The 27685-nt window shown below is 44.4% G+C and overlaps 1 protein-coding gene across 2 annotated transcripts in view; it reads left to right on the top strand.

Annotated features, from left to right (window-relative positions):
• TMPRSS15 (transmembrane serine protease 15) overlaps positions 1-27685 on the top strand; it is a 1488231-nt gene that overhangs the window by 1022549 nt on the left and 437997 nt on the right. For both annotated transcript variants that reach the window (XM_085623059.1, XM_085623060.1), the window contains exon 19: positions 12871-13003. In XM_085623059.1, the coding sequence (XP_085479185.1) occupies positions 12871-13003 (133 nt within the window). The remainder of the gene's footprint in view (positions 1-12870; positions 13004-27685) is intronic.

The following is a 27685-nucleotide window of genomic DNA, read 5'->3' as shown; positions in this document are numbered from 1 at the left end:
ACGTGATTGTAATGAGCAAAGGAAATAATGTTGGTAACATGAAAGAGGGCAGTTGCAGTTGAGTGGAACAGCAATACTCCAAAACTAATCAGTGCACACTGCAAGGATGTTTGACCAAATACCCTCAAACTTCCTAAGACAACTGCTTAAAAGGTACTCTCTTACACTCAAATAAAAGATGTGACTAGGTACATCATGGCAGGGTGTCATTGATATTTTTCACATGAATCTCTGTCAATGAACAAATCTTCAAAAAAGAAATAGAGCAAAATGGATTTGAAATATTTTTTCAAGCATTTAATTGTTCAAAATGTAATATAAATTGAATTAATAGATTTTTGTCTCAAACATAGCGTTTTATTTAGACTTTGTGGACAGCGTCCTCTGTCACAAACATAACATAGTACCCTGTCCACCTAACACTCAGATCGTCTGCAGTATTTTGAATGAGATGGGCCATGGGTTTTCTAGGAGCAGTGGCTATGCTGACTACACCACCAGTAAAACTACTCCGACAGCCCAGCTAAATACGGTCCATCTAAGTTAGGGCACTAGACTTCCCACCCTATTAAGAGCAGACTGTCTAATGTCCTTTGTTTTCTGTCCATCACTGTGAAATCAGTTTTTCTGATTGTCCCTTGTTGAAAATACTTTTTGCTTCTTTTTGTTATACACAAAGGGGGATATTCTCAAGAACGTGTGATAACCATCGCAAAATTAGCTTAACGCACCGATTCACATTGCAGTCAGTAGCGGGAAAATAATTCTGTGTTAACGTGGTATTCTCCACACGGCGGTACCATGCGATAGAACCACAATAAAGCATTAAATAAATGCGTTAAAATCAACGCGACGCCGCAAAAACTTGAAACACTAATGGGAAAATAGTAGCGATGACCCCAATCGCGATACAAAAATCTGCGAAAACCAGCCACAGGCCTGCAATTCCCACACGTCATGCGGGAAAATGCACCATAAAGTAGACAAAAAAAATACATACAAAAGCCAAACAACAGCGAATCATAATGGAGGTAGCCGGAGCAAGTGCAGAGGACAACCAGAACCCCACAAGCCCCCAGGAGGATCAGCCTGGGACCTCGGGGTCAGGGAAGGGCTAGGTCAAAAAGAGTAGGAAGAAGCCGTTCAGTCTGCAGGAAAACAGGATCCTGATAACAGAGGTGGTAGAACACCATCAACTACTGTTATCACCGATCTGTCTGGTTGTTGAGAATGTTGTGGAGTATTGTTGTTGCGGCTTTTGGCACGGGAACGCCTACTCTGCATCTCATTAGCGTTAGTTGCCGGGGTCATCTGTGGCGATGTTCTTTGTGGATGCTATCACAGGTAAACTGGTGATATGGGCTGTTAGCACCAGCTTGTGAATGGGGCGATAAAGTTATCATGACTTTGGCTGCGATAAGGTACTGATAACTTGGCGATAAATCCTTGAGAATATGCCCCAAAGAGTAAAACAAAAAACAATCACTCTTCACATTGTGGAAGAAAACTTCCAGGGTAGGAGGGCTCGCACTTTGGGAGTTTGCTTCTGATAAAACAAAAAAGATGGGGGCCATGCACCAACCCATTCAGTGTCTTCACAGGAGCCCCTATGGTGGCGACCTGTGAATGCAAAGAGATCATTACTGGGCTGTTGGTAAACTCAAAATATGTTTCTCTTCATCAGGGTGGTGAACTTATGCCCCTCCCTTCCCTTCATCCTGACAGACAAACAAGGGCTAATTCAGTACCATGGCTCCCAATTTATCATCTTAAAAGTGAAGTGAATATATTTTCTCTACTTTGTATTTGTTAAAAACAGAAACAAAAATGGGAAATACATTTGTGAAACTTTTCTCTGCTGCAAGGACTGTTTGCTCCATTTCCCCAAAAATGTCTCAAGTAGACTTGCCATTTTCTTTTCCTACTGTGCAGTGGTTTTGTAATACCACGGGGTGTATGCAGACATTAAAATGCTCTCACCACAAACTTTATTCTTGTAATATCAGCTTGCTCGTGGAGGCCAACGAGAGAACATCTAACCAGTCATTTGATCAGCCTCTAAGGGTCAAAATATAAATGTCACGTGGAATAAAATTGGTGATAAGGGACTAAAGTCATCAGGTCATCCTAGTTAATAATTGATCTTGTTGAATTTCTTGTGGGTGTCCCATATCCTGACCAAACAGAATAAGTCCACACAAAACCCTCCAGTGGATAAGCTGTAATTTGGAGACACATACCTAATTCATCCTCTCTCAAATAAAATTATCCAGGAGAAGGTTTGTCCAGTTTATAAATGGGACGGGTTATGAATCCATTATTTCATGGAGAGGTGGCTACCCCCTCTCACTTACACTATTTGACTGCAGAAGCCATCTTTAGAACTGTAAATATGCCCATTAGAGGCTTCTTTGTGAGGAGTGTCTAAAACAGTTTGACTAGGTCTGTGTTAGAAATTGAGTTTACGGTTGGCTAGGGTATGCACCTAAGCCACCACTCTAGTCAGGGCAAGGAAGTTACACTCCTAAGCTAACCCCTGCGCACCCCTTTGGTAGCATGGCAGAGCAGTCAGGCTTATCCCAGACGCAATGTGTACAGCGTTTGCGCAACACACTAACCCAGCAGCGACATACTAGCCACACCACAAAAGAGACTCCACACATGGTTATATGAAAACAGACTTTGTATTATCCATAAAACCACATTAGAACACAACCACTTATATATCACTGTGCCAGTAGGCTTTGTCATGACTTTACCGGGATTACATAAATCACTTGGAAAATAGAGCCATTGTCATAATCATGACAATTAGGGCGAGCAGTAACTACTGGCAGGATTATACTAAGCATGAAACACTATGCAAACACGTTATCCACAGTGCACTTTAGAAACCACCTGTAGCGTGCACATATCAGAAAAAGCATTAGGTATAAACATCACCAGCACTGCACTATAGCTGCTACTTGTACAGTGCACACATCAGAAACCTCATGCCAACACTAGGCCTATCGCCACAGATATTCACATCAGTGTATAATCAGCAGAATGCTGAAAGGGCCGTCACTGTCTCCCCCCTGCATAGGCTTCGGAGCTACCTGCTCGCCTACCACAGAGAATGCGGTAATGTACTCAGGCCCCGTCCTGGGCTTGCCCCGCAATTCCCTTTCCAAGAGTGAGGGTTCAGGACATTGGGGCTGGCCGTGCCCCTAAACAGAGCAACACTGTGTTCTCCTCAAGAGAATTCCCCCAAGGGCAGAGATACCTCACTTGGTCCCCCACAACGGTGACTCTCGCAATGGCAGCTGCCCTCTACCAAACGGGGCAGTTACTCTACTTGGTAAGTAGGGTGAAACGGGCTCGGCTCCATGACTTGCCTCTTATCAGTCCCGCTGCCTCAAACAGAATGCCCCACACTCCAAATGTGAGTCAGACTCATCCTGGACTCCTGCGGAGTCGACCAGCTGGGCAGTTGCTATCCTCGCAGCTTAGCTCCTCCGGCTGCTGGGACTGTTCTGATTCTGGAGCTCTCAGTGGACTCTCACCGTTACCGTGCTGCTAGCAGACTCTGGCTCAGCCTTGGCCTCCCTTCCATCAGTGACATCTCCTCATGGCGTGATTGCCCTCTGTGCCCGCAGTATGTCGAGGTTTGAGCCCACTTCTCGGGCTTCGACCATCAAAATTTGAATGTGCACACCACGCGCTTCTGGTGCATAGGTAAAGCACTTCGGGGGCACAGGGAAGAAAAGAATGAAGTGCTCCACACACTTTCTCCCTACTGCAGGAGAGAGGGACTGCACTCACAAGGGCTCCCAGCTACCCCACAGAAAGCACTTCACCTGTGCTGTGCCTCCTCAAGGCAAGGGACACACCATAAAGGTGCCGGATAGTAGGCCAGCACAAGGGTTCCTCAGTGCAGGGCTGCAGTCCTCCCTCGAGCCCAATAGGCAGCAGGTCAGCAGCCCAGAGGAGCAAAGTCCCTAGGCAGTTCCTCCAGGCTCACAGCAGCCTGCCGGTCACTAGTCCCATGCAGCGTTTTCTGTTCCAGTTCCACCAGTTCAACAAACATGGGGTCACAGCCCCAGTATTATAGTAAAACTGGATTTGTGTTCCCCTGGCACATGGCTCTGAGCACACAGTCTAAACCCTGTTCAGGTGCAGGTGCTACTCCTCCCACCACTCCAAATGCAGACCAGGCCTACTCAGCCTAGCGCTGAGTCACCCAGACAGGACAGGATGCACCTCAACCCCCCAGGGACTGGCTGGCGTGAATGCACCTCCCGTCTCTCCTGTCAGTCAGAACCAGATGGTCAATACACATCAGGCAGGCACCGAAGTGAGATACCACACATATGCCACACAGTTAAGGCACATGTCCTACCTTTTCCCAACACTGCACCCTGCCCATAGGTCTAGCAAGGGCCTACCTTCGGTGTGACTGGGATGTACTAATAGGGGAGTTTCAGACATGGCAACCACTTTATGTGCCACATCACAGCAGCAGTAAACTGCTTGTGCAGGCACTACAGTGGCAGAGGCCCGAGACAGGTTTGAAAGGCTACTTAGGTGGTTGGCACAAGCAGCGCTGCAAGCCCAGCAGTAGCATTTAATTTACTGGCCCTGTGTATATGGGATACCACTGTACAAGGGACTGATAGGCAAATTAAATATGCCAAACAGGTGTGGACCAAACTTACCAAATTTACCATGGAGAGCACATGCACCTTAGCACTGATCAGCAGTGATAAACTGCCCAGAGTCAAAAAAACATCAGTCTGTGACTATGCTGTTTAACTGAAACTGTCTGCAAGATGATGAACTGGCAAATATTACTTGAGTTCAAGCACCCTTAAGTAGAACTTAGCACATGATTCAATCATGGTGGAAACCGATGATGGTACTGTGATGGTTAGAGAGATGAATAATGAGGAGAAGTTTCCATCCATCTGGATCGTTGTATGACTGTGATCCCTGATAGTAGAGAGTGACAATGCAATGCCGCCCAGGACATTATCAGATGGTAATTTAAGCTTGTTGTCCTGTGACGTAATAGTGGACAGTTATCCCATTAGCGAACATCAGCCGTAACACAAGCACTATGACACACAAATACATTGCGAAAACCTGTGTTAAAACTCAAAAACTAGTTGAATAATAGAAAAATAGTTTTTTATGTTTATGATTTTGAGACTTAAGCTACTGCACTGAAAGTGGGTCATCGCGATGGAGGACACATCCCAATACCACTGTGAATTAGATTAATTAAGTAAAGCTTTCGGGGAGGGGTTTTGGGAAAACAATCACAAGTAGAAATTTGTCCAGGATATGAGGCTGGTGCAACCACTGAGACTTCTTCTTTTAATTTTTTTTTTTAACTTTATTTATTAAGTTTTGCTTACAGACAACCAAACTAATCAAATCAAAACTGCAGACGGTCATTGCAGCATCTTCGTACTTGATACACAACACATCAATATACATCAATGAGATACATAATAAAATACATGCAACCCCTGCTCGTCCTGTTGTATTCCACAGCCTGCATATATGTCCACAGGCCATCAGTCCACCCTACATTCATGTATCTTTCGGCGGGTCGCATAAAGTTAGGCATTAACCTATTTCAGGAAAGGAGTTGCACCAAGGCGTCCCCATCCCCGGCCTCCCGGCATGCCCTCATACATAGAGTTCAGCAAAAAGCCATAACCCAGGAGAAACATAGCATCACAATAATACCATACTCCCATTCTCTGGAGGAGGCCAAAGGGCTCTGAGTCTAAAATCCAGCCATTAACACTCCAGGCCAACCAATGCAACCTATGAGGACCCTTCTGGGGCGTGTAGCAGGAGATACTGTTTAAGTGGTCCCCATATGCCTTTGGGTCTCGAGCTGCTGGGCAACGTTTCTGCATAAATGGAGTGCTGGTCCTGACTATAGATCAAATCGTCAAGCCATTCTTTGAATTTGGGGGCGCGTCCCCTACCCCATCTGCATGCAACCCTTCGTTTTGCTAATAAAAGCGCAAGTGTAACGTAACGGCGATACGCCTGTGGGAGCTGCTCAGTATATCCCAGCAATGCCGTAAGTGGACTACATTCAATTACACCTGATGCCATCTGTACGAGTGCTTCAAAGACCTTCGACCAATATTCCGCGACCCTGGGGCACTCCCATGCCAGATGCATAAACCCAGCCCCCCGGCTACCACAACGGTCGCAGCTGTCATTATCACGCAGCTTGAGTCTGTATAATTTTGCAGGTGTACAACAGATACGGTGAATGTACCGAAAATGAATAATACGCAATCTGCAGCTAGCGGAAATGCGTGCAACTTGCCTGCAACAGTACCCCCATTGCTCAGGAGACAGGTCAAATCCCAGGTCAGTGGACCAGTGGTGCAATGCCGTATGTGTAGGTTCTGGCTGAAGAGCATGTACCGTGTGATATAGTATAGAGACCATATGCCCCGGGCTATCTGCAGACAACATACGATGGAACGGTACTAATGAGTCCGGTTCCTTGGGAAATTCCAGGAGGATATTCCGCAACCCCTGTTGCAGCCGTAAATACAAGAAAGTATCTAACGGAGTGGGAATTGTCTGTCGGAAAAACTGATCAGCCGAACTAAATCTACCATGTATAAAAAGGTCCCCCCATGTGCCAATATTCAGTCGCGTGCATAACTTATGAAACCCCTTTTCTTGCAATAATGGCATCTGTGGATGATAGGAGAGAGGCATCGATGGAGAATATAACATTGCAGCACCAAGACGCCGCCCAATGTTGAGCCAGGCAGTGACTGTACTCGTGATAGTGGTGGGTGGTATGTTTCTGGCCGGCGTAGGTGCATGAACCGCCCCACTCAACGGAATCGGATCCGACAACCAATCCTCCGCCGCAACCTGAGGCATATAGCACGATGAGTTCATCCAATAGTAAACATGTTTTGCCTGCGCGTATGCAAAATATAATTCAAAATCTGGTAGATCAAACCCTCCTTGCGCATACGGCTTCGTGAGCACAGCCCGCTTCAGGCGGGGCTGTTTACCCCCCCAAAATAATCTCAGCAATTCTGTTCTAAGAGAGGCGTAAAAATGTCATCCTCTGGGATAGGGAATGTTCAAAAAAAGGTATAAAAACTGTGGGAGTATCCCCATTTTATTCAGAGAGACACGGCCGGCCATAGACAAAGGCAAAGCTATCCAACACATGACATTGCACGCCAGGCGCTCCATCGCCGTGCCATAATTAAGGCGTAGAATCTCATCTCGAGTAGTCCCAATTTGAATCCCCAGATAGCGTAGGTCTGCTTCACACCAACCCAGAGGGAAATCAGGCGCAAATTTAGCCACCGCAGGCGTGAGGGGAAAAATCAATGATTTCGCCCAGTTAATATGGATGCCCGACAAGCGCCCAAACACTATAAATTCCCACAAGAGTGGATTAAGATTATTTTGCGGATCTCTTACGTATAACGTCATGTCGTCGGCATAGAGCAAAATTAGGATGTGCCGCATGTTACAGCGCAGAGAGCATTCTCGATGATGTTGCCTTAGTTTACAGGCTAATGGCTCTATCGCAAGAGCGAAGAGCAGAGGAGACAATGGGCACCCCTGTCGGGTGCCTCGGGATATGGGAATTTCGGCTGAGATGTGTCCATTTATGAGAACCCGGGCAGTAGGGCAAGAATATAGAAGGCGTATCCAGGAAACGAAGGGCAATGGAAAACCCATTCGGCAAAGTATTGCATTAAGATAGTCCTATTCCACGGAATCGAATGTCTTCGTGGCATCAAGAAAGACCGCAGCCATGGGCAAATCTGGCGCTATGTTTTGAAGTATGGAAAATAATGTACGGAGGTTATGCGAGGTATCCCGCCCAGGCACAAAGCCAGATTGATCAGGTAACACCAGTTTATCTATTAAGAGCAGCATTCTGTTGGCAAGGACCTTAGCCAGGATTTTAGTATCGCAGTTCAATAGGGATAAAGGCCTATAGGAGTCACATGAGGTAGGGGTCTTGCCAGGTTTAAGCAATGACGATATCATTGCCATCCTCATAGACGGGGGAAGCTTGCCACCCTCCATGGACTCCAGGTACACATCCTTCAACACTGGGGCCATGATATCAATGTAGGCCTTGTAAAATTCGGCTGGCAGGCCATCGAGTCCTGGGGCCTTACCAGATTTCTGTTGCATAATTGCCTCTCTAATTTCATCGAGCTCAAAGGGGGCACTAAGGAATTCTCTATGATGATCCTCTAGCCATCCCAGTGCGACATCACCCAGGAAATTATCAAGCTCCATATCGTCCTGGCGTTGGGAAGCGTACAGTGCAGAGTAATGTGCTGTAAAACAAGCTAAAATTTCCGTATTGTCTATGTGAGTTACCCCATCCGGGCTGTGAATTTCCAGTACATTCTGCGAACCCCTAGGCCTCTTAATCATATCCGCCAAAGCCCCACCAGGGCGTTCCCCCTCACCATACCTGCTCGCCCTCCAATACTTTCCCCTAAAATTGGATACCCGTGCCGCAGTGGCTACATAGTCAGCCAACTTCTCCTTAAACTGCTACTGTGCATGCTTACCTCCCTCCCCTGCCATCCCACGTTCTAACGTCTTAATCTCCAGCTCCAACTTCTGCAGTGTGATTCGTAGGTCTTTCAGGACCCCAAAAGTTTTCGAGATACAGAATCCCCGAATGGTGACCTTAAAGGCCTCCCATAGTATCTCTATGGAGTCAACCGAGTGTTTATTTCTACTAAAAAAATCACTTATCTCTTCTCCCAATTCCATGTGAAATCTTGCATCTAAAAAGGCTGTAGGTTGTAATCGCCAATACCGCCTGGGTGTATTGTAGCCGGGCATGTTAACCTCCATCTGAACAGGTGAGTGATCGGAAAATGTTTTAGCCAGATGAGTGATTGCTATGATGGAGGGAGCAAGATCCCTTGAGAGCAAAAAATAATCTAATCGTGCCCAGGATCCCGCATGAGTGTTATTATGCGTTCCTTCTCTAACCATCGCATGGTGAAGGCGCCATGCATCTACCAGGCCGCCCTCCTGAAGTATCTCCATCATAACCGCTTGTGTCCTGGTGTAGTGTTGCGGGCCGGATTTGACCTGTCTAGAGACGGCTGAAAAGCCACATTAAAATCGCCGCCCCATATCACCTGTGCGGAACCCAGTTCCATGATCTTACCCCAAAGCACAGAGAAAAATTCAGGTGTATCAATGTTGGGACCGTAGCAGCAGACCATAATAACGGAAGCCATCCCCAGCCTGCCCCATACCAATACATAGCGTCCCTGAGCCTATAAACGTGAAAGGTGTATGTTTTTTTATAAGTATGGCCGTCCCCCTCGCATAGGAGGAATAAGAAGCAAATATTCTGTGGTCTACCCATCTACTGGCAAAAACAGGAGGCCTCATAGGGTCCATGTGGGTTTCTTGTAGCATGGCCACCTGAATGCGGTGGCGATCAAGGTAGGAGATAATTTGCCTACGCTTTCGCGGATCTCCCAACCCCCGAACATTCCAGGTGATGAACCTTAGGCTGGGATCTGGAGGACCCTCCCTTAGTAACTGTGTAGTGTGTCGTGACATCTCACTTTCAGCAGGTAATTATCTAGTAAACCCTGTTTGTGTACCGCTATGTCTGCAATCATTGTTAAACGATACATTAAGCAGGAACAAAACCACTCAACTTCCCCCCAACCTCCACCCACAATGACATCCCAATCATGCCAAGGAATATACCCCTCCCACCCTCCTCCCCCCCTTTAACCAACCATTGCATTATTGCTTAATCTACCAGGGGATTTCCCTTATGGGGGATCTGCCTAGGTGACCCACCCAACCCTCACCAACTACGAGGCAATGACATGAGGGCACCCGCCTCTAGCAGAGTCAGTGAGGTGTTCGGCTCTAATGAACCCTTGAGCCGGTATCATAAAAGTGAGAACATAGAGTGAAACATCATGGACCCTTCATTGCCCATCAATCCCATCCAATCCACCAGGCCTCCCATACCCTCCCATGCGGCAGCAACGGTGTGACAGAGGCATTGAACATACATAACAGCCAACCAGCCAGTAATAGGTCCACTGCATCTAGGTTTTCTGGGATTACGGCAGCTTCCTTAGGCTTCCTGAGGCGTTTCAAAAATTCCTCGGCCTGCTGGGGCTTAGTAAACAACATCTGTTTTCCTTGATGTGTAATTCACAACCGTGCAGGATATAGCATCGCGTATTCTATTTTGGCTTGTCGCAGCTTTTGCTTCACCGGAAGAAATCGCCTTCTGTCCTCCTGCACCAATGCTGTAAAGTCTGGGTAGATTGTAAATGGAGTGCCATCGTAGTGTAACGTTTTCTTCTCATGAGCTATCCTCAGAATATTGTCCCGATCTCTATAATTTAGAATACGGGCTATAATAGGACGCGCAGCAGCCCCAGGGGACGGCCGAGGACCGAGCGCCCTGTGCGCGCGCTCCACAATGAACTGTGGGGATAGCGCTTCAGACCCCATGGTGTCCAGCAGTAATTTCTCGATATAGGACTCAATCTTTCCTGTGTTGGCACTTTCAGGGATTCCAAGCACGCGAATATTATTCCTTCGACTCCTCGCTTCCAATTCCTCATTTTTCGCTGCTATCATTTTGAGCAATTTATCCATTTGGGCAACATTACTTTGGAGCTGCGTCGTTGTGTCCTTGGTGTCCGAGATCCTGCGCTCCGCTTGGCAATGCGCTCTCCATGTTGATCAAGCTTGTGTACCATGCTGTCTATGCGAGAGGTCATGGAGTCCATTTTATCTGCCAACGTCGTCAGGCCTTGCCGGACCTCTAGCATAAGCGCATTCATTTCACCACTAGGGCCAGCATCGCCACCCGATGCACCTGCCTCCGTCCCCGTGCCCATCTCCGTCGCCTGGGAGCGCATAGATTTTTTAGCTTCAAAGTTAATTCGTGGTTGTTTCGCGTCTGTCTTCCCCATTGTTAGCTTGACCCACCACCACAGCCGTCACCCGGCTATCAGCTTTGGAGAACAAGCGAACCGGGGAACCTATGGTCGTGTTCAACCACGATGTTACTGTTCCAGCCTTTCAGTCGTTACACTCCTGACTCAACTCCCCAGCTAATATCAAAGCAGCAAATCACATTGCTAGGTGGCAAGTGCCCACAAACCCCGACCACACAGGGGCCTCCAACGAGCTCGTCAACACACAGTATATTAGCTATTATGATCCATCCGCCGCAGCAGGCGCATATAAATCAGTAATGGCTCCTCCAACTCATATTAGGTCTCTAAGCCGGCCGTAGCTCCTGCGACTCCCAGACAGCAGGCAAACAGGGCTGTAAAATTGAGGATTGAGCGCACCTCCGGAGTAGCGCCTCCCGCAATCAGGGCCCACCTCTGCACAAGGTCAGCGGACATCAGTGATAGCATGCATTGTAGTAGGCCCTCACCCGGTTGCAAGCTTATAGTTTATCCCAGGACGGCAGATCTGCGAGCATCAACGGCCAAGAGGGGCGACGTCGTGGCCTCCACTTGCCCCTGCTACTTGGGGACCAGAAAACAGCGCGCTCCAGGCACCAGCGATGCCGCGCCGCTATCGAAAGGTATGCACCAGTCCAGGCCTAGTACTCATTACACTGCACCCGCTAGACACAAAGACCCAGGGTGTATTGACATCCAGCGCCCGATGGCAGCTGAATAAGAATCTGCTTGCCAGAACACTCCTCAGCTCCGCTGACAGGCCGCTACCACAGCTCAGACCTCACCTCCAGTATCAATCCGGGAGCGAGAGGCTTCCCACCGCCTCGTGTCCAGGGGCGCAAACAGAGATCAACCGCAATGGCGCCGCCACCTATGGCCGGTCCGCCAAACGTGCGGCGCGCTCCGCTCGCCGGCGTTCGTCAAATACCCTGCGCCGCAGCCACTCCCGCTCCGATGGAAGAAGATCGCGACATCCACCTTGCCAAATATAGGGGCGCGACCCACCAGCGGCACTCACCCGGGCGGTGATATCCGGATTACTCCACTGCGGCCTGGACTCCACGCAGGAGGCCCCGATGTAGCATGGTCTCAGCCGCCGCCGTCCTCCAGCAGCGCCTAGGGAACACAGACGGCCGACTCTCGACCCTTCAAGCACGGTACTCGATGCCTCACCGGTTCCGCTGGCATACACTCCTAATTGCATGTAGAATTAGCTCAATCGGACAGGATGAATTACGAATAATTTGGCCGAACTGCGGGAGCTTCACTCAGTGGCAACCATTCCGCAAGTGCGCCACCTAGCGCCCCACCACTGAGACTTCTTCATTACAAGAAATTCTCACAGGAGCACAAGCAGAAAGTTCCATCCTCATCACTTCTAAACATTATTTTGCTCTTGTGATAAAATGCTCATTTGTTGATATATTAACTGAATAATCTAAACCAAGAAGCTCTAAAGAACCATATACTTCGCAGAAAACTTCATTTTTTGATTGTTGAAGTAAGAAATCAAGGAAAAAGCGTTTCAGAAATCTAAGTGTGGTGTAAAAGTGAAAAGATATTTCACACGACTCACACAAGTGTGCTTCCTTAAGTGGCTGGTGGAAGAGTGCCTAGTAAAGTGACCGTCACATCTTCTGTTACAGAAGTGGTATAGAGTAACAAGGCAACAGAGGAGATCCTTGGTCACAATGACTGCTTAAAGCCCTTCTTAAAATGCTATTTGCATTGTATTCCTATACCTCTTGTTTCCTTAGAATAATTTGTGTTTGAGAACAAAGCTTGGGATTCCCAAACGTGAACTGAAATGATCATAGTTGAATATCAAAAATATTTAGATAATGATGATCTGTCTTTTTTTTTTCCACTGCAGTTCGTCTGCTCCATGGATCTTCAAGCACCGATGGAATCATTCAGTTCAAGATCAAGAATGGCTGGTACATTACTTGTGCAGACTTTTGGTCTGAGCAGATTTCAAATGATGTGTGCCATCGATTAGGACTAGGGTAAGTAAAGCTTTTATCAGCAAGCGTGATGGCAGCTGGCCTCTATGCGCTCGCACAACTTGTTTTGCATCACACATGCTTTGATCACGTGTTAATGGCTTCCAGTTGAATCGTGGTCTGCTTTCAAACCTATTGTTTTCATTTACACAGGTTGTAGGGATTTCCATTTTTCAGACTCCAGAGCTTTACTTACAGAGTTACAAGTTTGTGAAGTATTTAATCCTTGAACTTTTGGATTCCATGAGTAGGTTGCTTCCATCCCATCCTCATCACCCTTGTGGTAAACGAAGATGCAGGGTAGTCAGTAGTACAGGTGAAACAAGATCAGGTTTATTCTCAAGGTAAGAGTCTCAGGTTACAGGTAAAGATGGTAGTAAGGAAGTCCCACTGGGAGCAGAATCCTTACTGCTCAGTCCACGCACTCCAACTGACATTCACTCAACCAGGTAAGCATCAGCATTCTAATTACATCGTAGTCACTCAGGCTGAGCATCAGGGTACAAAACACTATGATGATGGCGGGTCGATCTCCACTGCCCGGCCAGCGGTGGTGATCCGCCAGCCATTACAACTACATTTACCCCCTGCCATATCACCATGGCGGGGGGTACTGCCGCGGGCGTAAAGTCCGTCTACCGCTTTTCCGCCGGTTGGCAATCCGCACGATTGCCAACCGGGCGGAAAAGGCCCACAATATTGTGGCAGTGCCTTGCAGGCAACGCCATCCATATTATGATGCTGGCGGTGGGTATGCCTTTCCATGGCGGAGACTCAGCCATGGAAAGGCATATGGTAAAGCGCTTTGGGGACCCGTTGCGGGCCCCTTGGGGGTGGGGGGTGGGTAGCTGCACTTGGAGGTACCTATGGTACCCCCTTCATTGCCACACACAAGGTGGCAGGCACCGCTCGGTGCCTGTCACATTGTGCATGGCAATGTACAACATGCCATTTTAACATTGCGATGGGTGCTGCTTACAGCACCGCCCGCCGCAATGTTAAAGATGCTGGATGCAACTGCCAGGGTGGCGCCGCACCTCTGGAGGTCGGTCCTGTTTTCCGATACGGTGTCCGCCCGCCATCGTAATGGGGCCATAGGAGGAGAATGCATGGCGTAGATGAATATATCATAGTTGCAATGGGTCTGAAGCAGCTGCCTGCTGCATGATGCACTTTATGAGTACAATGAGAATAAAAATGAATATAACTTTCTCCTGATTAACATTGACTGGGCACTTGCTGAAATGGTGGTGGGTTAACAAAACACTTTACTTTTGCTTAAACGTCTTTTTACGCTTACCCCTCATCTATGAGGCTGACACCTTTGAAAGGAGATAACAAGCAGCTACTAGGTCTGCCATCATTTTAACTGATGGAATGAATTCGTCACCAACAGCATCAAACGTTTTTGTAACATTATTGATTTTTTAAATAATTGGTGGCCCTTGAAAGGCCATTACAAACAGAGGGGAGGACATTTCTGAAGAAGACAAAGGCTGTGCCCTCTCGAATCTGACAATGCACGTGGAGCAACTTGGAGCATCAAGGGAACTTCATGTGCTGCATTGTTTGAAAGGGAGCAAGCAGAAATGCTCCATATTTACAAATATATATGGCGCATTTCTGCCATCTCCCTGTATGTGCTCACTCTGTGCTGTCCAGTGCCAGAGCCGGCACCCTTGAACCATGGCAACAGGTAGGATTGTTTTTGCACAGCAAGGGGATATCTTTTAGAGGCGTACTCCACTCATGGCGTATTCAGGTGTATGTTGCAGAATGCAGCACCCAAAGAAAGAGGAACAAACACAGAAAAATAAAGATATTTTTCCTTATTACAGCTCTGAAGGTTAGGCGCACCATTTTGGGGCAAACCCAGGTTTACAGTTCTTTCTAAATCTTAGTGTGCATCCAAATCAATGGATGGATGCATGGGAGCCCCCATGCTCCACCCATGCAACGGCTACTTGATGCAAGGTAGCCCAGGACAGCGTTATGCATTACTTTGTATTTACTAAACCAAATAAAGCCATGTGAAGTGGCTTTGTTTAACTTAGTCAACAAAGATTTTATGTTGAGGCAGCAACACAAAACTGAAGCAACCCTGGTGCAAAATCACAGTAAATCTGGGCCATGGGCTGAATCTTTGAGATAGGGTTATGCAATTTGAAGCTCGTACTGACCATCTCACTGGGCAGATAAAATCCCTTTTATGAACGTTGGACTCTCACTGGACTCTCTTTTCATCATTCAGTTATCGCGTAACTGTGGACAAACATCCACAGTGTGTCTGAAACAATTTGATTGACTTATTACACATAATGCCTGCTGTTGAGAATCTACTTTCAGTAAAGATGTTCCTGCTTCACCCGAGAGGTTAAATGGAATAAAAGTTTAGGGGCTCATTAGCATAAAAGGCGGATCGCCACCACCGGGCCGGCGGTGGCGATCTGCCCGCCAAATAGCCCTGTTGCAATCCCCGCCATATTAGTATGGCGAGGGGCACCGCAGCGGATGGAAAGACCGTCTGCCGCTTTTCCGCCGGTCGGATTGCCGGCCGTGCGGAAAAGTCATTCAATATGGCTCTTATTACTATGCCGGCGGTGGGATGCCTTTCCATGGTGGAGACTCCGCCGTGGAAAGGCATGCGGTGGTCACTTTTGGGGCCCGTTGCAGGCCCCCGGGGGTGTGGGGGGGCTGCACTTTGGGGGTACCTATGGTACCCCCTAGATTGGCATGCACAAGGTGGCAGGCACCACGGTGCACAACATGCATGCTTTGCATTGCCGCGGGTGCTGCTTACAGCACTGCCCACCACAATGTAAAATATGCGGGATGCGACTGCCAGGGTGGCGGTTGCATCCTTATGGGCCTGGCGGGACCGCCGCACCTCTGGCGGTCGGTCCAGTTCACCGTTACGGTGGCGGGCGGACAATCGTAATGGGGCCCAATGTATTGGAACATATGTAAGGAATGTCTTGTAAAGTGGATCTTTGTTTTAAAAAATAACAAAAATAATGCCTCCCTCGAAATAGGATTTTCTCCAATGACAAGGAGAGCGTTTTGCTGTGATCACTGCCCCTTATCACAAGGTTTTGCCTGGTAGTGACAAACAGTGACAACTGGCCATGTGTTCACCCTGTCTACATCTGGTGAGAGACAAATGACCAAACCTTCGATGACCTTTAAGTCTCTGTCATCAATATAATTTGTAATTTAATTGCTAATAGCAATTTAAAGCATCGTAGCAGGTTGCTAGGTTTCTAGGACAATAATGTGGGAAGTTAACTAAGTAATGATTAATTACATAAATTTTTTTTGTCCAGAGTTTTATGTAGCGCAAACTTGAACCGAAGGTATCAAGTATCAGAGCGCTTTACATGAGCACCAGTTGTGATACAGACGGACACGTTCATTTTATTTTAGGCACAGGCAGATTAAGTGATTTGTCCAGAATCACAGGATGTTGAGCATCCTTGCCGAGAAACAAACCCAGTTCCCCAGATTCGAGGTCAACCGCCCTAGTCATTAGGCCACATCCTCTCCCCATTCACATCTTCTCTTCATTTTTAATCAATTCATTTATTATTCATTATTTATATTGTGTAATAATTATATTTTTTGTTATATATGAGATGCAGGCTGCTGGGTTTGTAGGGGTATAGGGTGGGAAGTGAATTTAAGGGATAACTAGTAAACAATTAATTATTAATTTATTATGAATTTCTTTATTGAGCATTAATTATGTAAATTCTAAATTTTAGGTGTGGGATGTTGGGTTTAAAGGGATATAGGGTGGGAAATTAATTAAGTAATCATTAATCCTCTATTTATGATTCATTATTTAATTGATAATTATGTACAATATTTATTATTGATTTGCTTTAGTTATAGTTTAGTTGCGGGTTGCTAGGTTTGTAGCTGTATAGGGTGAGACGGTAAGTAATAATTGATTCACAAATAGTTATTTATTGTTAATTTATTAATTGATTATCAATTATGTAAATTGTGTTATACTTATTCTTTTTGCTATATTTTAAGTGTGGGCTGCCAGGTTTGTGAGGGTATAGTGTGGTAAGTTAAATAAATAATAAATAAATAAATAAATAATTATATTTGATTAAATATTAAATTGATTAATAATCATGTAAATTGTTTAATTGTTTTTATTGTATATATATAGGTTTTCTGGGTTAATTAATAATGTTCATAATAAGAGTTTTATATTTGTTCTGAATTAATAGGATTATTCAAATATGTGATGCATTTGAAGTGAAGTACTTTCCTTTTTGTCTCACAGACGATAGTGGGAACAGTACATTTTACCCCTTCAGACTCCAGTGCTTTCCCTACTGCTAAACAAACTGGAGTGGAAATAATAGAAATTATCCTTTCCGAAGTCCAACGCTTTCCCTACTGTTGAACAAACTGGAGTGAGAATAGTAAATCTTAACCCTTCGATGTCCAACACTTTCCCTACTGCTGCACAGACTGTAATGGTAATAGTTAATCTTACCCCGACTAAAACCGACACTAACCCTACTATTGCACAGAGAGGATTGGGAATAGTAATCTTACCCCTCCAAAGTCCAATGCCTTCCCTACTGCTGCACAGACTGCATTGGGACTAGTAAACGTTACCCCTCTGAAGTCAAATGCTTTCTCTACTGCTTCACAGACAGAGGGGTAAGATTTATTATTCAATCTCTAAAGTCCAACACTTTCCCTATTGTTGACTTGTTCGGAGTGGGAATAGTTAATATTTTTTATTACATACATGTTTTATGTGCTATTATTGTTTGTATAATTGTTAATAATAATTTTTAATATAGTTTTTAATTCTAAGTGATTTATATATTTTATTTAATTGCTAATGGTATTTGATAGTGTCATAGCAGGTTGCTGCATTTGTAGGGGTATAAAGTAGTAAGTTAATAAAAGCAATAATGAATTAACAATTAATCATTAATATATTATTAATTATTGAATTACTTATTAATTATGTAGATTGTGTAATAATTATATTTTTTGTTCTATATGAGGTGCAGGCTGATGGGTTTGCAGGGTTATAGGGTGAGAAGTTTATTAAGTGATATTTAACAATTCATTATATATGTATTGTTAATTATTTAATTGAGTGTTATGTAAATTGGTAACAACTTGAAATATATGTTTTATTTTACATGTGGGCTGTTTATTGGGATAAAGGGTGGAAAGTTAATTAAGTAATAATTAATTATCAATTAGGGGTCAAAAATAATTATATATTTTGGCAGTTGGGCCCCCAAGACTTTTGTGAGCATCCCGGGAGTGCGTAAATAAAAAAATGGAGGTCTGTGATTGGTATAGAGTCTTGCTTTTCCTGTGAGCCTTCATGCTACTGTGGAAGCAAGAGGCTCCCGGGAATCAAGCCAGAGCGAGTGTTCTGTTTGGCTGGCTTTTGAAGTTTTAGAAATTAAATTGCTGCCATTACTGTTTACTGTAAAAATTTGGAGGTGAAAATAATTGTATAATATTTTTAACTCATTTTTACAATCTCGTTGGACTCTCGCAGGATTGTGAATAGTAAAAAGGAGTAGATGAGTTCTCAGTACACTCTGATAGTGGGAAAGCATATTGCAGTCCTTGATTTTGAGAACAAGGGTGTACTGTGATGAGTAGAAGGTTAGTTCTTTTTATAAAAATTACGATCTCGTGTGACTCTTGCGGGATAGTGAAAAGTACGAAGAAGCAAGTGATTTTTGGATACACTCTAGCATGCACATTTGTAACTGTAGGAAGGCGTCCCACTGATGTCTATCAAAGTCAACTCTTTATGCTCATTGGCTTGGGAAGAGGTGCGAGAAGAGTTAAGGCTCTTAACTACACAAACCCATCATCTTAGAGAGAGGTAAGAAAAGAGAGGTCAATCCATCCACACACCCTACTACACACACCTGACATCTGAGAGAGAGGTCCAACAGGTGAGTCCAGTCCCTCTCCACACCATACTGTGCACACCTGTCATTGCAGTTAGAGGTCTCAGCAGCGAGGTCAGTTTCTCCACACAGCCATCATCTGAGAGAGAGGTCTGAAAAGGTAGGCCAGTTCCTCTCTATGGCAAATTACACATAGTTATCATTTGAGAGGGTCCTCACACCCTACTACGCATATCCTTTATGTGAGACAGAGGTCTGAAAGGAGAAGCCAATCTACCCACACACCCTAGTATGCACATCCATCATCTTAGAGAGTGGTTTGAAAGGAGAGACCAGTCCATCCACACATCCTATTATGCACAGCAGTTATCTGAGAGAGAGGTCTGAAAGGAGAGACCAGTCCATCTGCACACCCTACAACACACACCCCTCATCTGAGAGAGAGGTGAGAAAGGAGAAACCAGTCTATCCACAGACTCTACTATGTATACCCATCAATTGAGAGAGAGTTCTGAAAGAAGAGGCCAGTTCATCCATACACCCTACTATGCACTCCAGTCATCTGAGAGAGAGGTCTAAGAAGAGAAAGCAGCCCCACCCCACACCATATTACATACACCCGTCATCTGAGAGAGGGGTTTGAATGGTACAAAGCTCCTTCCCCACACCAAACTACACACACCCGTTATCTGAGAGAGGGGGGTCTGAAATGAGAGGCCAGTCCTTCTGCACACCCTAAAGTGCACACCCGTCATCTGAGAGAGGGGTTGGAAAGGAGGGTCCAGTCCCTTCCCACACCCTACTACTCACACCTGTCATCTGAGAGAGAGGTCTGAAAGCAGAGCCCAGTCCCACTCTGCACGCTACTACGCACACCTGTCATCGGAGAGGGGTCTCAGTGGATAGGCTATTCCCTCCACACACCCTGGCGCCTGTCATCCAAGACAGATGTCTCAGCAGAGAGGTCAGTCCCTCTCCACACCCTACTGTGGACACCTATCACCTAAATGATGCGTGCACTAGGATATATTTTTCTTCATTCCACCAGACACACACTCAAAAATTTATTAATTTACTTTAAGAAAACTAGAGTTTCACTGAAAACATCAAGGGTGAAAGTAGAGTTATAGTCAGGTGTGATAAAAAGATCTGTTTTCACTTTTTTTTAAACCTAGAAATTCACTGAAAAAAATCAAAGGTTAAAGTGCCATTATAGTTAGATAAATTTCTCAGTGACAACATTAATGTTATGAACTAAAGAAACACAAATTCACCAGTTATAGCTCCCAGTGGTGACTATGGATTGCACCCCGCTATGCACTGCTCATGATATCATGCATGACATCACTCATGACATGTTCTATGACATCATTTATGACATTTCAAATGTCATAATTGCTGACATCACTAATGACATCACTGATGGCATCATCCAAACTTTGTTTTCCTGCACATTGATCTATAAATTACTAGAGCATTAGAGGTCTTACACTAAGCACAAAATAGCTTAGGAGAACATCAGTGATCATTACTGCCATCACAGATTTAACTCTCTGACGTGTAGAAAGCATGGATTATGTGCAACATTGACCCTATACCATACACTTTACATCTAACATAGTTTACATGAACAATCAACCACAGATATATAGGAAACCTTCATTGAGTACGGTGTTTAATCTGCATATAACTACTCACAGAGAGACAAGTTCCTAAAAGTGGTAAATGTCAGTTCCAAAACAAATGACCTACCACAGACAGCTTCTATCTGTATCAAACCTCCACTTTGTGTGCAACCAGTGAAACGCCCATGAGCAATACTCCATAGAGTATTAATAAGTATCTACTAAGGAGAGTGTGCACTCTATGCAACAGTTGTCAAAAAGACACCATTTGCTACAAATAGCCAAGATCTGAAGGTGCTAAGCATCATACTAACCGCACCCTTCATGTTGTTGTAAAAACTTTACAGACAGCCCGCCTAGACACCCATGGGTATCAATGTGCCATACAAATTGTTATAATATAGCATAACAACATAACATCTTCTCAAGCAAAACAAGCGCATTGGTTAGTACCTGGTGCAAACAGCCCTCTATGTCATGTACAAATTGTCATGCTGACACAGTTCTGACTAAAAACTCACAGCTGCTTACAAAAGTTAATATGTACTGTGTAGAACCTTACTCTTGTTGTAATCTTTTTCTGCAGAACATGTGTGGAACATAATGAACACAGGTGAACTGTCACCTGAACACAGGGTTACTCTTAAATACAAAGAATTATAACATGTTAAACACCTTTACACATCTATGGTGCATTAGGACCACATGTGTTTTGTAAACTCTAACACCCATTAGCTGGACCCCGGCTGTACAAAATTAGGTAGACAAGTAATATGGTACTTACCCGTCACCATGTAAACTATAAAACAGACTAGCACACTCATTGAATTATGTCATCCGTGATGTCAGGAGTGATGTCATCAGTGATGTAATATGTGGGATGGGGCTATAAGCATTGCATGGGGGAGCGCAATTTAACGTTAGCACTGCTCAGTAGAACTGGTGAATTTCTATGTTTCTTTTGTTTCAGAAAATCAATGTTGTCACTGAGAACTTCACCTCACTATAACGTTACTTTAACCTTTGTTTATTTCAGTGAATATGGTATATATATTTATATATATATATACTTTTATAGTAGTAAATTAATTAAAAAAAAGAACCCTAAAAAATGTAATATAATCTAAAATATGTTTTAATAATAGTATTACATTATATAAATATATATATAAACATACACACATATGTGTGTGTGTTTATGTAAGTAAATATGTAATATGTTGTATTAAATATTTACATTTATTTAATTTATATTATAATAATTGTACATTCTAAAATATTTAAGATGTACTATATTAAACGATAAATATTTAAAAAACTATACTTTTTGTATGTTTTTTTCATGATATTAGTGTGAAACTATATTTATTTTCAAAATGATTGTACTTACCATTATAAATATAGGGAAACAATATTTTGGCAATCTATATTTTTGTTTCACAATATTGTTGTTTTCAGATATTCTGTCAGTGATCCGCTTATAGTACTTGCTTCCTTCCTCCCTCCCTTTCCTATTGGAAATTTCTGATCACTCAACTCATCAGGCAGGCTCCACGACTTATAATGCAGACTGTGTATTATATAGATTTCTTCCCTGCTAAGTACCCTACTGTTTAGCTTTCTGAAATTCTTTGCTTTATGTCATTTGAACACCCACCTCTGGGCTAAGTCAGTTCTAAACAAATATATTAAATAGAAATAACACTAAATTATCAACGTAGGGACTAAACAACAGAGTGCTGAACTGGGGTGAGGGGAACTAGGAAGGGAACTGCTAGAAAAGGGGGCAAAACTCTTATTTTTTATCTGGCATGTGGGTTGGTGATCAATTTACATATGGATGAGATTTTACTTAAAAAGCTGCATCTTTAGACTTTTCCAAAAATGCTTCCCAGAGTGACAAACCAATGAAGTCCCAGAACCTCAATGAGTAGCAAGAGAAGTCCTGAATTTTAAGTTGTTTCCTATTCTGGTTATGTTGTTGCTGTGGATGCTGTATAAATGACTGGAAAATGTTATCTTGCTTACCATGCTTGGAGGGGTTTTATACAGAATGTGGTGCAGCTGAATTAGCAGATTATTTGAAAAGACAGAATGAGCCAGTGGAGTTCTCAAGGGTTGGAAATGACATTTCGAAATTTCTTCTATTCCTTGATTGATCAGGTCACAGCTTGTTGGCATGTGTTTAGATATTTCCCTGTTCATGCCCTGGCGGATCACAGGCCGTAATGGACAGTGTTGGTTGGGATATTCATGAACAGGGAATTACATTTTCTGACCTGCTTGTGCATTTTTTTGTTGGGTGTTGTTGTTTATTAAAGGCAATGCCTGCCTATGCAGTCCAGTCTAAGCCTAAAGTAGGGTCACAGGTACAAATGAACATGGATAAGCCGGTAAGGTCAAGATGTTTCTGTTGGTGTGAATCAGCAGGATGATATATGGCTTGGTGTTGGCAGTGTCCTCGGATCAAGGAAGGCCTCCTTCATGATCTTGTTATTTAAATTTTATTTAAATCTTCAAAAGATTCATACAGACAAACAGTGCAGTGCAGTGTAGTCTACGACATACTTGGCAAAGCCCCCTAGATTACATATCATATGCCTCCAATACGAGGTCACAGAACAAGCAGTAATAGCAACAAGGAAAAGAATGGTAGCAACATCTGAAACTGATCCTGACAATTGTAATAATCTCTGAGGCTAAAAAAGCAACAATTATATGCAACTACAACATCCTACTAATAGTAGGCCATTATGCATCCTAGAGATTATTTCCCTGCACACAGCGCAAATGCTTAATCGACCACGTAACAACAACAAATTACACACAATCTGTAATAATTTCACCAGGCATCTATGTGTTGGGTGCATCTTTCTTTCCAGTAGCTTCTTTCCAGTAGCTTTGCAATGGATGCCAGAAGTCCATGGGTCTAAACTGTAATTGTCATTCCACACTTCCATTTCAGGAGAGGGGCCTTTTAGCCCGGACCTAGCATCTGTGCTTGGCCAATTGCAATAGTATTGCTGTAATCCTTCAAACTGCTGTGTGGACATCTACCATGTAGCCCAGCAGCGATACAACAGGAGTAAGGGGCAGCACACAGCCCGGAATCTCTTTGATAGTTTCATCCACCTTATGCCAAAGGGAGAACATGGGAGGGTAAGCCCAGGCCAGGTACTATCCAAATGGCATCATTGACAATGAGAACTGATCGTATTGTCAAATGCATTAATAGATTATTGAGTGTAATACATTCTATTTATAAATTTTGAATGCAGATGTTTGTGCCTATTTGTTTAAAACATTTTCTCTAGTTGGCAGTGGTTTGCACAGTGTACAAGTAGGGACCCTTACTATAGTCAAGATAAGTAAGATACAAGCTAAGAATAACTTATGCTCACCAACTTGGTAGCTTGGCAAGAGCAGTCAGGCTTATCCGCAGAGGCAATGTGTAAAGTATTTGCACACACACACACACAGTAACGCAGCGAAAACACCACAAAAGTACTCCACAACAGTTTAGAACAATAGCCAATATTTATCTGAGTAAAACAATATCATAATAACAAAAATAATCCAACATGCACAAATCAACAATATGAAATTTCCAATATTAAATCAAGCTTAGCTTGTAGAAAAACAATAGCTTAAATGGAGCTATTGGCTTGCACTTAACGTTGACGACTTCACAAAGTCTGGACGGCCTCAGGGACCAGGGACCGGCATGGGGGTTCATGCAGACCCCGATACATTATCTTTTAGGTGCCGTATATCAAAGACAGTGGAACACTCAGGGGAGGTGAGGCATTGGGGAGGTGCGGTGTTGGTTCCTTATAGCTATGCAGGTCGTTGGTACATCAGCACTCGAGGACAGTGCATTGCACGAAACTGAAGCAAGTAAGGCATCGGTTCCTGGCAGCGATGCAGAGTCGTGGAATCTCTGATGCCTGGGGACATTGCGGTGTGCAGGGGAGGTGATGTGATGGGTGCTGAGAGAGTTCCTTATTGCTGTGAGGTGTAGATCATGAAGTCGGAGGTCAAGCCATGAGGCTGCATTCATGCGCCATCGAGGTCAAACCACTGGGCCACAGCTATGGTGCCAGAGTCAGAGCGGTGTACCACGGACTTCAGTGGCATGGTGCTCGAGACTCCACATGTGGCAGTTCTTTGGAAGCTATACGTAATCGTGAGAGCCTGCATTGTAAGTTACAGTTGTTTTGTTGTACAGGGACCACAGCTTCAGTGCAGGCAGAGGCACAGTGTCAAAGTTGCAGACAGATGCCAGTTCCGATGTCGCTCTGTGTCGGACTCAGGAACTGGATTCGGCTTCACTTGGCAAGTAGAACTCTCAGAAGAGGAGCCCAGGTACTACAGGTGAAGGCCCTCAGACTTCAAACACGAGGCAACCTCAACTCAAGCCCTTGGAGAACCTTTAGAAAGTAGGATGTAGAGAGCAATGTCCAGTCCTCTCACTCACAGGACAGAAGCAGAAGGCAGCATGCCAACACAGCAAAGCAAACAGCAACGTGGCAGTCCCTCCTGGCAGCACAACTGCTCTTCTTCCTGGCAGAATTTCCTCAGTCCAGAAGTCTTCCAAGTATATGGTGTCAGAGGTCCAGCATATATACCCACTTTGGCGTTTGAAGTAGGGAAACTTCAAAGAAAGGTCTTTGTAGTGCACAGGACCCTGCTCTTCCTTGCCCTGGCTCCAGATACACTACATGGGGTGGCGCCATCTTTGTTTCAGGACAGGCAGAGCCCTATTCAAGTGCAAGTGACTTGTCCCACTACTCTAGCTCAGGAAGGCTCATCAGCTTGGTGATGGGCCGTCAGGATTTGCAGGGCACCCTTAACTCTCTTGGTGTGTTAACGATCTAGAATGAATTCACAAAGCCCAACTGTCATCCAACCCAGACTTGTATTCTAGGGACAAGCACAGGCACTGAAGGGTCCTACCTTTGAGTGTTGGGTGGGTGATATGGGTGAGTGAGCGTGGCAGGAGAGGTACGATAGTGAACATTTAGCAATGAGGCCACGGCAGGGGAAGGCATTTGAGGAATGGGAGAATTCCATGCTTAGTTTTTGGACACTGGTGGTTTCTGGGTGTCCTCTTCTGAGGGGGAGGCAGACTTTCCTGATACTACTGATGCTTGACTATTTGTTACAGAACTTAGCCCCAGAATACTTGGACTACAGGAGTTGCCTGGGTTCTCACACCTGATTTTTTCATTATTGTCTTGCATGTTTCTCTGACGTGGTTACTGATGGCTATCGCAACCATGTTCTTTGTTCTTTTGTTTCTCAAATGTAAACATTCAATTAAGTATGTTTATTTTAAAAAAGCATACACGACTAATATATGTTAACATATGCCTGTCCTTAACAAAACTCATCATTCTATCAGGTGTATAATTAGTGTTGAATTCAACACTTGATAAACATCGAGCTAAAAATGAAACACAAATATTAAAGAGTTGGGTTGTATTGGAATTGGTGACAGGACCAACTTAAAAAATGGGTGAGCTGGGTCCGGGCCCACTCTGTCTAATTTCAAAGGGGCACACTCAGCTTTCCTAGAAACCTGCTTTTTATCATAAATGTTTCTTGTTCCTTTCCCTTAGGCTCCCTGTTTTCCCTCCTTCTCCCTCACATACTTGCCCCTCCCATAACCTCTCTCTTTAAATTTAGCATCTGAATAAGCAATTCAGTTGAGAGGAAGGAGGGGTCCTGACCTGTAAACACAATAGACCTCCACACCAACTAAGCTAACCAGCAGCAGCAAGGAGGGGGCACAAAAGGTCAGTGGTACACTGTCTTTAGTACTTCACTTTCTCTACAGAGTACTCCCCAAACTGTTTGCCTTCTCTCCACAATTTTTGCTGAATTCATTTTTGTTGGCACTAGGAATCTGTGCACTTTACCTGTCATGCACTCACCTGGTCACAACTGCAGGGACAACACTGGAGCCAATGCTGGACCTTCTATCCATCTCAGAGAAGAACAGAGTGAGAATATACCACCAACAGCTACCTGGGAGGCATCCACTTCCACAAGTGAAGGCTGCGTGGGGTCTAGATGTCTGAGTGCTGAGGCCAATAGTGCCTCTCCCATTGAATAAGTGAAAGACATCATTGGCCACCTGGCACCACTCAAAATAGTACTTCTTGCTATCTAATATGGCAAAAAGAGAATGTTTGTGTCCTGCTCTGAGGGAATGTAATCATGAGGGCAGGGAACTGTTGCATCCAAAATCACGTTTATTTGGCAACCTATGTGCTTATGAGGAGGTAGTTGAGTAGTTTTTAGTTCATCAAAGATGTCCTGGTCTTCTACTGGAAGCAGGGTCAATGGATCTGGTTTAGGGGCTGCACAAGTCGAGAGAGGTAGAACCTCTTAAGCATTATTATAGCACTGAGTTTGACAGTTACAGGATCCCAAGTTGACAAGATGGAGGAACCAGTCAATAGCAGGATTTTGCAGCTGCAGCCAAGGGATTCCAAAAATATCTCCAAAGGTAGATGTATGGTCAGTGAGATCAAATTTCAAGGTCTCAGTATGCCCCACATACCAAAGATAATGGAGTTGTTAGGTATACAATCATCACAGAAGAGAACTCTGAGTCATCTATGGCTTTAACAGGCTCTGGTTCAATTTAGCTAACCCAGGGTATATATAAGGAGCTGGCCAAGGCTAGGTCTAAGACGTTTGCTGTAGCCCCAGAATCTACAAGCATGGGTAAAACCTGTCTCTGTTGTGATGCAATGACAAGGGTAACTGATATTGTTAAATGTTGTGGGTCCTCGGCCTGATATATGCTGTCCACTAGTTATAGTGGGCACCCTGTATCAGTCCAAACAACCCCTTATTGGTTATAGGTTAAAGACAACCTTTATTGAAAGCTATCCTAGTGGTAGCTATGGAGAGCAGCCTTCAGGCTAAGTATTGAAGGAATGTAAAGCAGCTTGTTTTACCAGTCTATAATCTCTTGAGTTCCTAAATGAAAGATATCCACACCAAGTATATATATAAAATATATGTATTTATTACTAAACACACCCTCCTAGGCTCTTTATGAGACTAGAGGACAAAACACATAAGTTACACTTCAATAATCACAGTAAAATAGCACAAATACACGTCAGGCC

Source organism: Triturus cristatus, chromosome 8, assembly GCF_964204655.1.
Source record: "Triturus cristatus chromosome 8, aTriCri1.1, whole genome shotgun sequence".
NCBI classification, from domain to species: Eukaryota; Metazoa; Chordata; class Amphibia; order Caudata; family Salamandridae; genus Triturus; species Triturus cristatus.
Note: the sequence above shows the minus strand (reverse complement) of the source record. Positions and strands in the feature narration are given on the sequence as shown.